The following is a 14,090-nucleotide window of genomic DNA, read 5'->3' as shown; positions in this document are numbered from 1 at the left end:
ACATAATTGTTCTTTTTTAACAAACATAGTTGTTTTTGAGTTTTTAATATATGCTACAGGTTATTGACATTTTCTTATTAGTAGTTGATATTTAATTTTGGCTATTGATATGAGAATTATTTAGTTGTTGACATTTTATACAGTTTATTGACATTTTTTTTATATGTTTTAACATGTGATTTGCTGTCTATTGACATGTATTATATGACCATAATTCATGTACATGTGCCAAATAGGGGGTAAAATATTTGTTTTTTTTTAATTATAAGATTTATTTTTAAATTGATGACATTTTCTTATTTGTTTTTAACATTTGATTTGTTGTCTATTGAAATGTATTATATGACTACACGTACAAGCGACGTCAACTGTGTTACAAGCCATGTCAACTACATGCACTAGCCATGTCAACTACACGCACTAGCCATGTCAACTACACGCACTAGCTATGTCAACTACACGCACTAGCCAGGTCAACTACACGCAAAGCAATGTCAACATTTAACATTAATATCACTTTTTGTTTACTTCTTTCTACAACTAAACAACTTCTTGTACTTGTTGTTTAGCTCAAGCAATTTCTCCATGTTTGCTTCCATCCAATCATGCGCCAGTTGTAACATCGGCGACCTTTGGTTATTGTAAATCGATGAAATCATTGTGTAGCAATACCTTCCTCTGAGTATCTGGGGAATCTTTACACTACGTGCAGAGAAGCCAATATCCCATTTACTGCCCTTTTTGCCAACATAGGTCTCCATGTGCCTCATCAAATAGACACCACAGTCCTTCTTGTTCGTGCTTGTGGCCCATTCTAAATGCAGAAAGTTGAGTGCAGACTTGTTTATATTTTCTGAAATATTTAACATTTTCTTCTCTATGAAGTATGCTTCAAACATATCTTTCTGCAAAATATATAAATAACTAAATCAAACTACACAAACAAAGCATTTTAACATGATGTGGAAATTATGTCAACCAAATGTAGAGAATATGTCAATAACATAGATAAAAGCATACCATTAAACCAATATCAATGTCATACTTCTCGAACGGATCCATATCTTTATGTGGCTTGCTGTTATCTATTATCTCAATGGTATTTTTCTTCATCCAATATACTACAAGATAGTAATGGAAATTTGCACAAACTGGGAAGAAGACCTGTATGACATGAAAGATAAAATGCCATTAAAGATAAAATTATATCCAAAGAACACCTGTTCATATTCTTACGTAAATGTCATTGTGAGATGTTATTACCAAATCAATTTATCTCCAGTTGAAATCTGGTCTTCTTTGAATCTCATTATCTATCTGAGAAATGAAATTCTTCCTTGCTTTCGAAGCATCCCAATTATCCGGCCGATTTGTTACATTGAAATTCTGCACTTAACATGTTTGGTTAAGGAGACGTCTGATTCAAACAGTTTAGCTATAATTTAAGATTATTTACACATGGAGATGTAGTCAGAAAAAAGCGTGAAAGTGATGTTGTGGGCCTTTCTTTTTCTCTGTTGTTCAGGTGTGAAGCCCATGCGTTAATTACACCAGCATTAATTTCTTCATGGGGCTTCAGTGACGAAAACAATTCCTTGGTTGCCCAAGCAAAATCATCCTCATAAACGCATGCATCTGTGAAATGAAGTTATACAAACGACACAAGAACAACATTCTTCAATCATGTTAACTGCACAGAAAACTAAAAATATTTTTTAGAGCAATGAAATAATTAAATGATGCCTACTTGTCTACTCCTTCTGTTTCTAGTATGTAGTAGTAGACATCTCTTTCATTAGGTTCCAGGTATGTTTTTGTATGTACAGCTCTTATGTCAAGTGGATAGCCTATGAATGGGTCAGAGTGCGTCTCAGTATGAGACTTTTTCACTCTGACTTTTGACACTGGAATCTCCAATAATGGAACAACAATCTGTTATTAGTGCAATAAAATTCATGTTAGTTACAATTAAAATTATGCCAAATATGTATACTAGCCATGTCAGCAAGTAATATAATTATGTCAACTATGGTGCATCTCGTGTCAACATCACATACAAGTCATGTCAACTACATGTACAAGCCATGTCAACTATGTTACATACTATGTCAACAACACATACAACGATGTCAACTACAATTATAAGTCATGTTAAAAACAATCAGAAGCCATGTCAACAACAATCAGAAGCCATGTCAACTACACACAGAAGCCATGTCAACTACACACAGAAGCCATGTTAATAACAGTTAAAACCAAATGTCAACTTCACTTTCAAGTCATGTCAACTACACAAAAAACATGTCAACAACAATTAAAACCAAATATCAACTTCACTATAAGCCATATAAAAAACAATTTAGTCATTTTAGTCATAGTTTAGTTATTTTACTTTAACAATATTCTCTTCTTTCTCTTTCCCTTTGTCCTGCTGCTTTTCTTTGTTCGTTTCAACATATGCGTCATCCGTTGGGCCTGCAGCTGGTGGTAAGATAGGAGAGGCTGATTCATTACTGTAATCAACCACTGTGTCCTCTTTTGTTCCTTCTCCTTCTCCTTCTTCGGCAGCCTATTCAATTAGTAATTTATAATTAATATCAATTTAATTTCAATTGATTCTAAATAACAAAAGATAGGATTTTGCTCACCCCTTTAGGATTAGAAACTGGCGAAGTAGGGTTATTTTCTCTATTTCCTTGCTCTGCATACTGCTTGTAAATTAGTTCTACAATGTAAGTATCTAAACTACAGGATTAATCTAATGTCATCTCAGAGAAACATATGTAAAGAAAATGATGTACTTACTTTATCCAAGAAACGTGGCGTTTTGAAAGTTGGAAATTCAGCCAAATCTTCAAGTGCTTCCTTTTCTTTTTGAGCAAGAAGCATTGATTCAAAGATTATTTTCCAACGATCAAAAGTTTCAAGCTTGTCTTCCTCAAACATCTTGGACAATAGTTGACACTTCTCATTCACAGCCTCAATTGTCGGTGTTTGGCTTCCAACTGAAGATCTAGCCATATCACACAACATTCCGAATAAATAGTTAGTTTTGATATGTGGAGGAGCTTCTTTAAGGGTCTTGACAAGATTGATTTTCCAGTGATTCAAGTCAAGAATGCTTGTTACTACATTCTTTATGAATTTTTTTGGTATTTGTAGATTATGAGAAGACCCAACTCCACTGTCAAGAGTAATCTGTGGATGAGGTACATGTTCATCCTCCTCCTCTTCCTCCTCATGCTCCTCCTGCTCGTGCTCCTTCTCCTCTTGCTGCTCCTCCCCCTCCCCCTGCTGCTCCTCCTTGTCCAAAACATATCTCTTCTTTATACGTCCTAAACCAAAAACTCCTTCTCTGATCTCTTTATCTTCTCTAGCCTGAAGATGTTCACTTTTCCATCCTTTCATTAACGGAAGTGAGCGAGGAACAGGACGCTTGTCTTGTATAACTCTATCTAAGTAGCAAAGCTGCACATGTTAAAAAATGCATGTCAATTACTAGTGTATAGTGTCAACTCAATATAGAAGCCACTTAAATAACTAATACAACTTATGTCAGCTATATTACAAGCTATATCAACTACACATATAAGTCATTTCAATAAGTAATGTAATGCAAAATGTAAAACATACCATGAGGAAGGGAAGTGGTCCTGCAAAGGCGTTCTTCTCTGTCTTCGACCAATTATCAATAGCAAACTTGAGCACAGAGATTGTATATGAGCACCAGTTGATATTTCTAACATTATCCAAATCATCAACTATCTCTCCAATCTTAGATTTTATCATTCCACATGTTGAAGGCTCAATCAATGCAGATTCTAATAGGACCAAGAACAATCTCTTGAACTGTGGTCCTCCTTCCTTATCTGCTAACATAAGTTGTTCAACAGCTTTATGGTTCACATTTCCTGGTTTTGTATCGCATTGTTCTGCTAACTCCCTCATGAAAGGTACATTACTTTTCCACTTCTCCCTGCAGTAAGTAATGTCACCTCTTGGAAATCCATACACAAGCTCCACATCCTCTTCCGTGATATGAATTTTTTTTGCCATTACAAAGCTTTATCTTACAATTTTCTTCATCAAAGCTCTTCAACAAAGAAAATGCTAATCTACTAGGAATGTATTCAATTTTGTAATGCAAGACACTCTCGAAACCCATATCCTTCACAGAATTAATTTGTGCCTCATTCAACTGGCTTATTGCATCAACAAAAAACAAAGGCTTCCTTTTCACTAGAAGCCTTTGAGATACCTTTTGAGCATTCTGATTCTGTTTTTCATTCTCTATAATTTTCTTTTGTTTTTTCTCAACATTCATGAACTCTTTCTGAGATACCGAGGTACTCCTTTTTTGCTTTGATATTTTCCTTTTTTATGGTTTAAAATGAAACACAATAAATTTATATCAATAATAAGTTTGGCCATTAAGTATACTCTGTTAATAAATCCAAAATGAAACACAACAAATCTATATCAATACCTCTTTTTGGTTCAATGTACTGCTATTCAAAAAAATCCTTAACTAGGTATTATAGCTATGTATATAGCTATGACAATAGGTATTGTATTAAATTATCCTTACCTATGTTAATATTAACCATATATATAACAATTACATGACAATAGCAAGTACACATATAAGTCAGCCATCGTAACAGCCATATATATAACAATGGCAAGCATACCATGTTTTCTACACTATGTCAATAGCAAGTACCCTGTTTTCTACACTATGTCAATAGCATACCCTGTTAATATTAACCATATATATAACAATTACATGACAATAGCAAGTACACATATAAGTCAGCCATCGTAACAGCCATATATATAACAATGGCAAGCATACCCTGTTTTCTACACTATGTCAATAGCTATTGAGATACTACTACAAAATGTCAACACCATTATGTCAACAGACATCCTTTAATGTCAATAATTATTGTAATTTAAATATATAGGAGGAGTATTGTAATTTAAATATATAGGAGGAGTACTTAACTTGAAGAAGATTTTTCCTCTGTTTCTTTATTTCCAGCTTCCGACCCTTCATCAATTTCCATAGCTAATCAACCCCCCCCCCAAAAAAAGCAGAATTCAAACTCATCAGATAACTAAATTATGAAAACCTAAACATAAAATTTTTGAATACTCAAACTTTGTTTTAAAAAAACTAAAATTAAAGCCATACAATTAAAAACGAATGTAATCTTTAACCTGAAAGAGTCGGTTCAGTCGTTTTGGTGTTGACCTCCAAATTGGAAGCCATTTTTCCGGCAACGGGCGACTGCTCAATCGATTCTCTTGTCATTGTTTTAGAAATTATTTTTTAGGCAGGAGATAAAAAGGGCTTATAAATCAAACTAGTTTGATATTGTAGATGAAGGTTTAGGAATTGAATGAATGTCGACTTTGGATTTCTATCGGCATGAAGATTTAAGAGAAGAGAAAGTGGTTGGGAGAGAAATTTTATATAAATCTTCTTTTGAGAGAGGGGTTTTCAAGTGACATATGAGAGAAATGGCTTTTAAATTTGATTACAAATCCGTTTAACTCTGTTTTTGAGGAAGGAAGGAAAATGTTTTTTTAATTAAAAAAATTGTTTTTGAATTGTTGTCATTTTATATGATGCCTATTGAAAAGTTGTATACATTTTTGCTATAAATTATTGACATTTATATTCAAGCTTTTGACATGTATTGTATTATAATTATGGTATAACTTATGTCAAATTAAGAAAATAAGAAAAAATAGTTGTATACTTCTTGTTGACATTTAATAAGACAAAATAGTTGCTTACACTTTATTAAAAAATAGTTGTCATTTAATAAGAAAAAATATATGTTAACATTTAATTCAAGTTGTTGACATTTGATAACAAAAAATTGCTGTTGACATTTTAATTCTGGTTGTTGACATTTCATAAGAGAAAAATAGTTGTTGACATTTAATTCTAGTTGTTGACATTTGATATATTTCTATATAGTGCATGGTTTAAAAATCAGTTTGAGATAATTGTTTAACATATCCATCTAAAAAACATAATAAGATCAAATATCCAAACCACTTTTTGTTCAAAATCAGAATAAAACAGTTGTTTACTTCTTGCTTCTACAGCTAAACCATTCCTTGAACTTTTTCTGTAACTCAGACAATCTGTGCTTGTTTGCAGTCATCCAGTCGTCAGCGACACGTAGCATATCCATACACTTCTTGTTGCTCCTTGATGTAAGCATCGCTTCACAATATCTTCCTCTGAGTATCTGTAAAATCTTTGTGCCACGTGGAGAAAAGCCAATATTCCATTCCCTTCCCTTTCTGCCAAAGTAAGTTTCCATGTGTCTCATCAAATATATACCACTGTCTTCTTTATTGGTGCTTGTGGCCCAATCTAAAGGAACAACTTTGTATGGAGACTTCTTTATATTTTCTGATAGCCCTGATATGTTCTTCTCTTTGAAGTATGCCTCAAACATATCTTTCTGCAAATATATAAACAAAACTAAACTACTTATACAAAGCATTTTGACAAGATGCATAAATTATGTCAACAAAATGTAAACATAATGTCAATTTTATTGAAAAAAGCATACCAGTATTCCAACTTCAATGCTATAGTTTTCCAATGGATCCTTGCCTTTTGGTGGTTTGACACTATCTATTATCTCAATTTTGTTGATCTTCATCCAAAATACAACAAGGTAGTAATAGCCACTTGTAAAAACTGGGAAGAAGACCTGTATAATATGAGAGAAAATATTAGATAAAAGAATTTGACAACACCTGTCCAAATTTATGTTGTTGACATTGTGAGATCTTTGTACAAAAATAAATTTTTTACCAAATCAATTTTTCTCCAATCAAAATCTTGTATTCTACTAGTCTCTTGATCAATTCGTGATATAAAGTTGTTCTTGGATTGTAATGGATTCCAATGAGGCTCCCGATTTGTTATATTCAAATACTGCATTCAACATTTTTTGTGAGTGAAATATGTCATTCAAATAGTTTTTGTATAAATTTAGATTACTCACACATGGGGATGTTGTTAGAAACAGCCGTGGAGGTGACGTTTCTGCCCTTTCATTTTCTCTGAAGTTCAGGTATGTTGCCCATACATCAATTACACCTATATTGATTTCTGTATGGGGTTTCAGAGATGAAAACACTCCTTTGCTTGCCCAAACAAAGCCATTAGTGTAAGCACATGTATCACTGAAATGAAATCATGCAGACAACATTTAAACATCATTCATAAATTATGTCAACTGCATAGAAATTTAGAAGTGATTCAAAGAATTAAATTACACATACTCATTTGTTCCTTCAGTTTCTACTATGTAGTAGTAGATATCTCTTTCATCCAGGTTCAGGGTTGGTTTCATATGCACAGCTCGTATTTCAAATGGTGATCGTAGCACTGGGCTGGGGCGCATTTCAGCATGAGTCCGTCCCTCTCTAGCTTCAGCCAGTGGAATCTCAGAGATAGGAATAGGGTTCTGTTGTCAGTGAATTTAATGTTATTTACCATCACAAATCATGTCAACTATATTATACTAACCATATCAATAACTAATATAATTATGTCAACTACAATAGATATCGTGTAAACTTCACATACAAGTTATGTCAACTACTCTACATGCTTTGTCAACTACATATACAAGTCATTTTTTAAAAAATAATAAGGTTAATTTTACTTATTTTACCTGGTAGACAGTCATTCTTCTCTCTGTGTTTTCAGGAGTTTTTTCTTTTTCCTCATGCATCTTCTCTATCCATTTATATCCTTGTTTTTGCACGTTCCATTCAGGAGGTGTGTCATCCATTGTTTCAAGACCCTCTTGCATCATATATTCAACAATTGAGCATGCAGCCGCATCCTCCCTATCTTCCTGAAACTCCATGCTATACCATGTTAATTATGTATTTATCAATGTCAAATACGATATCCACAATGTCACTAACTTATATAAAATCTATAAAATTTATATACAAAGCTTCTAGAGTTTAAGATAATCATTATAAATTGTACCTGTTCATTCATGATATCAACAATGGTGTTTGTGGCCTTGATTGCTTCTTCATTGTTTCTGATTTCATAGTCATCACATACTTTTGATAATATGTGCAAGGCATCTTGTGTTCTTAACTCTCTATCAGCTTCAACATCTTCTTGAATTTCCAACTCACTTCCCCTGTTCTCAGATCCTATTAGTGATGCCAGTGTGTTGTCATGCTCTGAAGCATTGACTTCTTGTTGTTGGAGAGATGGGGATGATGTCCGTGGAGATCCTAGTATGGCTGTCAAGATAGGAGAGTTTGATTCGTTATGGTCATCACAAATCATGTCCTTTCTTTGTTTGTCTTCTTCAACAGATGGTCTGGCCTCTTCAGGATCACCAACTGGTGAGGTCAACTCACTTCCCCTGTTCTCAGATCCTATTAGTGATGCGAGTGTGTTGTCATGCTCTGAAGCATTGACTTCTTGTTGTGGGAGAGATGGTGATGTTGTCCATGGAGATCCTAGTATGGCTGTCAAGATAGGAGAGTTTGATTGTTATGGTCATCACAAATCATGTTCTCCTTTCTTTGTTCGTCTTCTTCAACAGACGGTCTGACCTCTTCAGGATCACCAACTGTTGAGGTAGGTAAGTTATCTTTGTTTCTTTGTTCTACAGCCTGTTCAAAAATTAGTTCAATAATGTTACTTTCTAAACTGTAGGAATAATCCAATGTCAACTAAGAGAAACATATATCAACAAAATGATGTATTAATATCATTATAGGTTGTTTATGTACTTACTTTATCAAAGAAATCTTCCAATCTGAAAGTTGGAAATTCATTCAAGTCTTCAATTGTTTCGTTTGCTTTTTCAGCATTCCGTATTGAATCAAACATAGCTTTCCAGTTATCAACAGCGACATCGTTGTTTATATTATATGACTGCGACAAATGGAGAAAAGTGTCACTCACAGAGGCAACTGGAGATTTTTGGCTTCCAATTGCACTTCTAGCAATATCACAAATAAATCCGAATAAATCATTATTCTTGCTCTGTGATGAAGCTTCTTTGAGGACTCTCACAAGGTTGGTCCTGCCATCACTTATCTGCTTGATGTATTTTACTAAATTGGCCACCATATGTGATGGGAGTATGTTCTGAGAAGAAGATCCAACTCCACTTTCATTTACATCAACACTCTTTTCTTCATTCCCTTGCTGCTGCTCCTCCTGTATGAAATCTTTTGGGAGTAGGTTCTGGGAAGACCCAACTGCACAGTCATCAGGAATCTGTTGTTGAGGCATCTGCTCATCCACCTCAACCTCCTGCTTCTCTTCCTCGTGCGGCTCCAGAGTACGGACATATCTCTTCTTTATACGTCCTAAACCAAAAACTCCTTCACTTGTCTCTCTATCTTCTCTAGCCTGTAGATGCTCCCTTTTCCATCCTTTCATTAATGGAAATGTGCGAGGAACAGGACGCATGTCTTGTGTAACTCTGTCTAAGTAGTAGAGCTGCATGTGTTAAAAAATTCATGTCAATTACTGGTGTGTAGTGTCAACTGAATACACAAGCCCCTTAAATAACTAATGTCAACTATAGTACAAGCTATATCAACTACACATACAAGTCATTTCAATAAGTAATGTAATGCAAAATGTAAAACATACCATGAGGAAGGGAAGTGGTCCTGCAAAGGCGTTCTTCTCTGTCTTCGACCAATTATCAATAGCAAACTTGAGCACAAAGATTGTATATGAGCACCAGTTGATATTTCTAACATTATCCAAATCATCAACTATCTCTCCAATCTTAGATTTTATCATTCCACATGTTGAAGGCTCAATCAATGCAGATTCTAATAGGACCAAGAACAATCTCTTGAACTGTGGTCCTCCTTCCTTATCTGCTAACATAAGTTGTTCAACAGCTTTATGGTTCACATTTCCTGGTTTTGTATCGCATTGTTCTGCTAACTCCCTCATGAAAGGTGCATTACTTTTCCACTTCTCTCTATAGTAAGTAATGTTACCTCTTGGAAATCCATACACAAGCTCCACATCCTCTTCCGTGATATGAATTTTTTTCCCATTATAAAGCTTTATCTTACACTTTTCTTCATCAAAGCTCTTCAACAAAGAAAATGCTAATCTACTAGGAATGTATTCAATTTTGTAATGCAAGACACTCTCAAAACCAATCTCCTTCACAGAATTAATCTGTGCCTCATTCAATTGGCTTATTGCTTCAACAAAAAACAAAGGCTTCCTTTTCACTAGAAGCCTTTGAGATACATTTTCAGCATTCTCACTCTGTTTTTCATTCTCTATGCTTTTCTTTTGTTTTTTCTCAATATTCATTAACTCTTTCTGTGATACCGAGGTACGCCTTTTGCGCTTTGATATTTTTCTATTTTCTGGTTTAAAATGAATCACAATTAATCTATATCAATAATAAGTTCAAACATTAAGTATACTCTGTTAATGAATCTATGTCAATACCTATGTCAATAGCCATGTTAAACAAATCATACTCTGTTCAAATAAGCATATACTCTGTTTTATAGCTATGTCAATAGCTATTGTATGAAATGAAACACAATAAATCTATATCAATAACTCTTTCTAGTTTACTCTACAGTCATCCTAACAGCTATTTAAACAAGCATATACTGTTATTATAGCTATGTCAGTAGTTATTGTATGAAATGTCAATAATCTTAAGAATTTAACCAAATTCCTAACTGCTAGGAGGTGATGCTTCCAAAAAAATCAGCACAAATCAAATTCATAAGAAAACAAATCCAGATTTAATTTAATAAACTAAAATCGAAGCAATATATTTCAAATTTGAATCAATTGGTAAACCTGAAGAAGTCGGAACCACCGCGGAAGAAGTCGAAACCACCGCGGAAGAAGGCGGAACCACCACTGATGTGGAACACCGATTTCCTTCAATTGGCGCTTCAATCGATTCAGCTACGGTCGGCGCTTCAACCGATTCAGCTACAATCGGCGCTTCAACCGATTTTCTTCGAATTTCATCTTCAATCGTCATTGTAGAAATGTATGTTTGAAGGAAGTTCAACAAATTTGTGTTTGCACAGAGAAACCGAGTGTTTTAGAGAGTTTTGGAAAATGATTTGAAATAGAATTTTTTTTGCACCATTTGATTACTGAAATGACAGTTATACCCCCGTGTTGACATAATGTAATAGCTGTTGACATTTAGTTAATCTTGTGGATTAGTGGCTGATATTGCATCTCATTTCTCAATTTAGGTAAATAATCTCAACCTAACAGGACCCTATATATATATATATATATATATATAGGGGTGCATTAAACTCCTTATGACCCCTTGGTATAAAACATAGGTCTAATATTATCCCTTAGATCTATTAATTCAATGGTTTTGATTAAATGTCAGTCAGTACATTATTACATCGTTTTCGTACATTAAATGGCAAAATTGACAAAAACTATTATTTACAACAGTTTTTAAACTGCAATTCCATGATTTCAGCCATTCTCTCTCTCTCACCACCAATCTTCCGTCTCCCTCACTTTTTCTCTCTTTCAAACCCTAGTATCCCCAATTTCTCTCTCGGTTCATTACTAATCATCACAAATTCTCTCTATTTTGGTGTAGTCGACCACTTTCCGAAGAAGATACTGCAAATCTCATTAATTCACGATCTATTGCTCTTTATTTCAAGGTATGTTGATTGTGATTCAACCATCCTCGATTCAGTCGCCGGTTGACGTTTTGAAGACGACAGAGAGCGTTATGTAAAAGAGCCGCATTTTTGGTAAATTTCGACCCTAAATTAACTTGGTTTTATAATTAGACGTCTATTCTTCAGTGATTGTATGTGGTTTTTGCTCTAATTTCTTCGGATGTTGTGGATTTCTGTTAATTGGGAATTTGTTCATTTTTTTTTCAATAAAAGATTTCATGTTTTGATGATATATCTACATTACAAATTGCTCATTTGTGTTTCATATTAAATCATGTGTTCTTGTTGTGTGTTGTTGTCAATCGTGCACATTATTCACACAAATTGGTACATTAATTCGGTAATGTACGATTATGATTATTTAATGTACGAGTATCAAACAATCACCGTGAATACTTCTTTGAATTTAATGTACGATTATGATTGTTTAATGTATGTCACATTCATATTAATATAGATTATAATGGGTTTAATGTGTTGCGGAAGTTAAATCCACCCCCAAAGGGTTTAGCAATCCATAGGGCTAGGGCATAGTACCGACTCACTAACAAAATCTCGTTGTTCATTATTTTGATATACACTGCTACATTATACAATCCTTGTTGTACATTATTTACCTATGAACTTGTACATTATTATGTGGATAGTTTTCAAAAATACATTGATAGAAAAAACATGAGATTAGTTCTTGATATCTGCTATATTAATATGTGTTATGGTAGTTTGAGTTATATTGGTGAACATGTTATGTACGTTACGTACAGTTGATTATCCACGTTATTATTTGATGTACTTTTGTTTGATGTTGCTTAAAGTGTAATCTCCCTGTATTTTGGTTTGATAATGCTTGTAGTCTAATCTCCTCAATGTCAATATTTTTGAATAGGTATAAAGCGCCCAATAAATCTTGGTGATGAGGACTTTGAGGAGGACATGCAACATTTCCCAACCCATGATACATTATACGTGCATAATTGTACATGACTTCAAAATATCATTCAATGCGACATGATATAGCTATATATGTACATACATTATTCAGTAATTTAATTACTTTAATGTTTGGGATTCATATATTCAAATACCATTTTCATACATTAACATCGACATTAAACTAATTCTTTCGTACATTAAACTAAATCTTTCGTACATTACAAAACCATATTCGTACATCAACTTATGTATGAAACCAAAATAAAAGGATAAAAATAAAAATTATAGGAAAGTGTAGGTAATATGCCCTAGCCAAATGGATTGCTAAACCCTAAGGGAAAATAGTTATTTCCTTGCTCTTGGTGAAGTTTTTGTTAGTCGGTCGGTACTACAACCTAGCCCGATGGATTGCTAAACCCAAAGGGTATGGATGCAACGTACTACAAGACATTAAACTAAACCTTTTGTACATTAAACTAAGTCGTTCGTACATTACGAAGCCATATTCGTACATCATGATTCGTGTGAAATCAAAAACCCAAATGATACAAACAGAAATTATAGAAAATTGTTGGTTATATGCCCTAGCCAAATGGATTGTTAAACCCTAAGGGAAAAGAGTAATCTCCCTGCTCTTGGTGAACTTTTCGTTAGTCGGTCGGTACTACAACCTAGCCCGATGGAATGCTAAACCCGGAGGATATGGAGTCAACGTGCTGCAAGACGTCAAACTAATTCTTTCGTACATTAAACTAAGTTTTTTTTATATTTCAAAACCATATTCGTACATCAAGTTCCGTATGAAACCAAAACCAAAGGATACAAACATAAATTATATAAGATAATGTACGAAAACGGTATAATAATGTACGTCGTCACTTTTAAACATAGTCATCATAAGGACTTGATTTATTGGTTGATATAATGATGCTGCAAAAATAATTAAATTAATCAACTAATATATTCAAAATTAAGAAAGGAAAATAAATCAAGGCATTAAATACAAAATCATGGGAGGCGTGAATCATGGGCTAGGCATAACTGACATTTTTTGGCTCTACCATCCATACCCTTTTCAAATTTTTAATTATTTTAATTTATTTCAAGTGGATCTTATATTAACCATTAGATCACACCTGATCAAGGGACTTAATTAGTTTTCCTTTTTAACTGCTTTATACACATTAATCTGAATACATCCGTATATATATATATATATATATATATATATATATATATATATATATATATATATATATATATATATATATATATATATATATATATATATATAGGGATGTATTCATTTCCTTTTCTCATATTTCCTCCTTTTTCCTTCTTGATCTCAGCCGTTGATTTCCTCCATCCAATGGCCTAAATTATAGGCTTTAACCATTAAATTTAAT

At 33.6% G+C, this 14,090-nt stretch overlaps 1 protein-coding gene across 1 annotated transcript; it reads right to left on the bottom strand.

The window, feature by feature from the left end:
* Positions 1-5,999: 5,999 nt before the first annotated feature.
* LOC121776209 lies at positions 6,000-7,157 on the bottom strand. Its single transcript, XM_042173366.1, has 4 exons — positions 7,041-7,157; positions 6,848-6,970; positions 6,600-6,743; positions 6,000-6,488 (listed from the first exon to the last, which is right to left on the bottom strand). The coding sequence occupies exons 3-4, from the start codon at positions 6,690-6,692 to the stop codon at positions 6,105-6,107; spliced, it is 477 nt and encodes a 158-aa protein (XP_042029300.1). The 5' UTR covers positions 6,693-6,743; positions 6,848-6,970; positions 7,041-7,157; the 3' UTR covers positions 6,000-6,104.
* Between the last annotated feature and the right edge of the window lie 6,933 nt (positions 7,158-14,090).

The sequence above is a fragment of the Salvia splendens genome, chromosome 18 (assembly GCF_004379255.2).
Source record: "Salvia splendens isolate huo1 chromosome 18, SspV2, whole genome shotgun sequence".
Lineage (NCBI taxonomy): Eukaryota > Viridiplantae > Streptophyta > Magnoliopsida > Lamiales > Lamiaceae > Salvia > Salvia splendens.
This window is presented reverse-complemented; position numbering and strand designations above follow the sequence as displayed.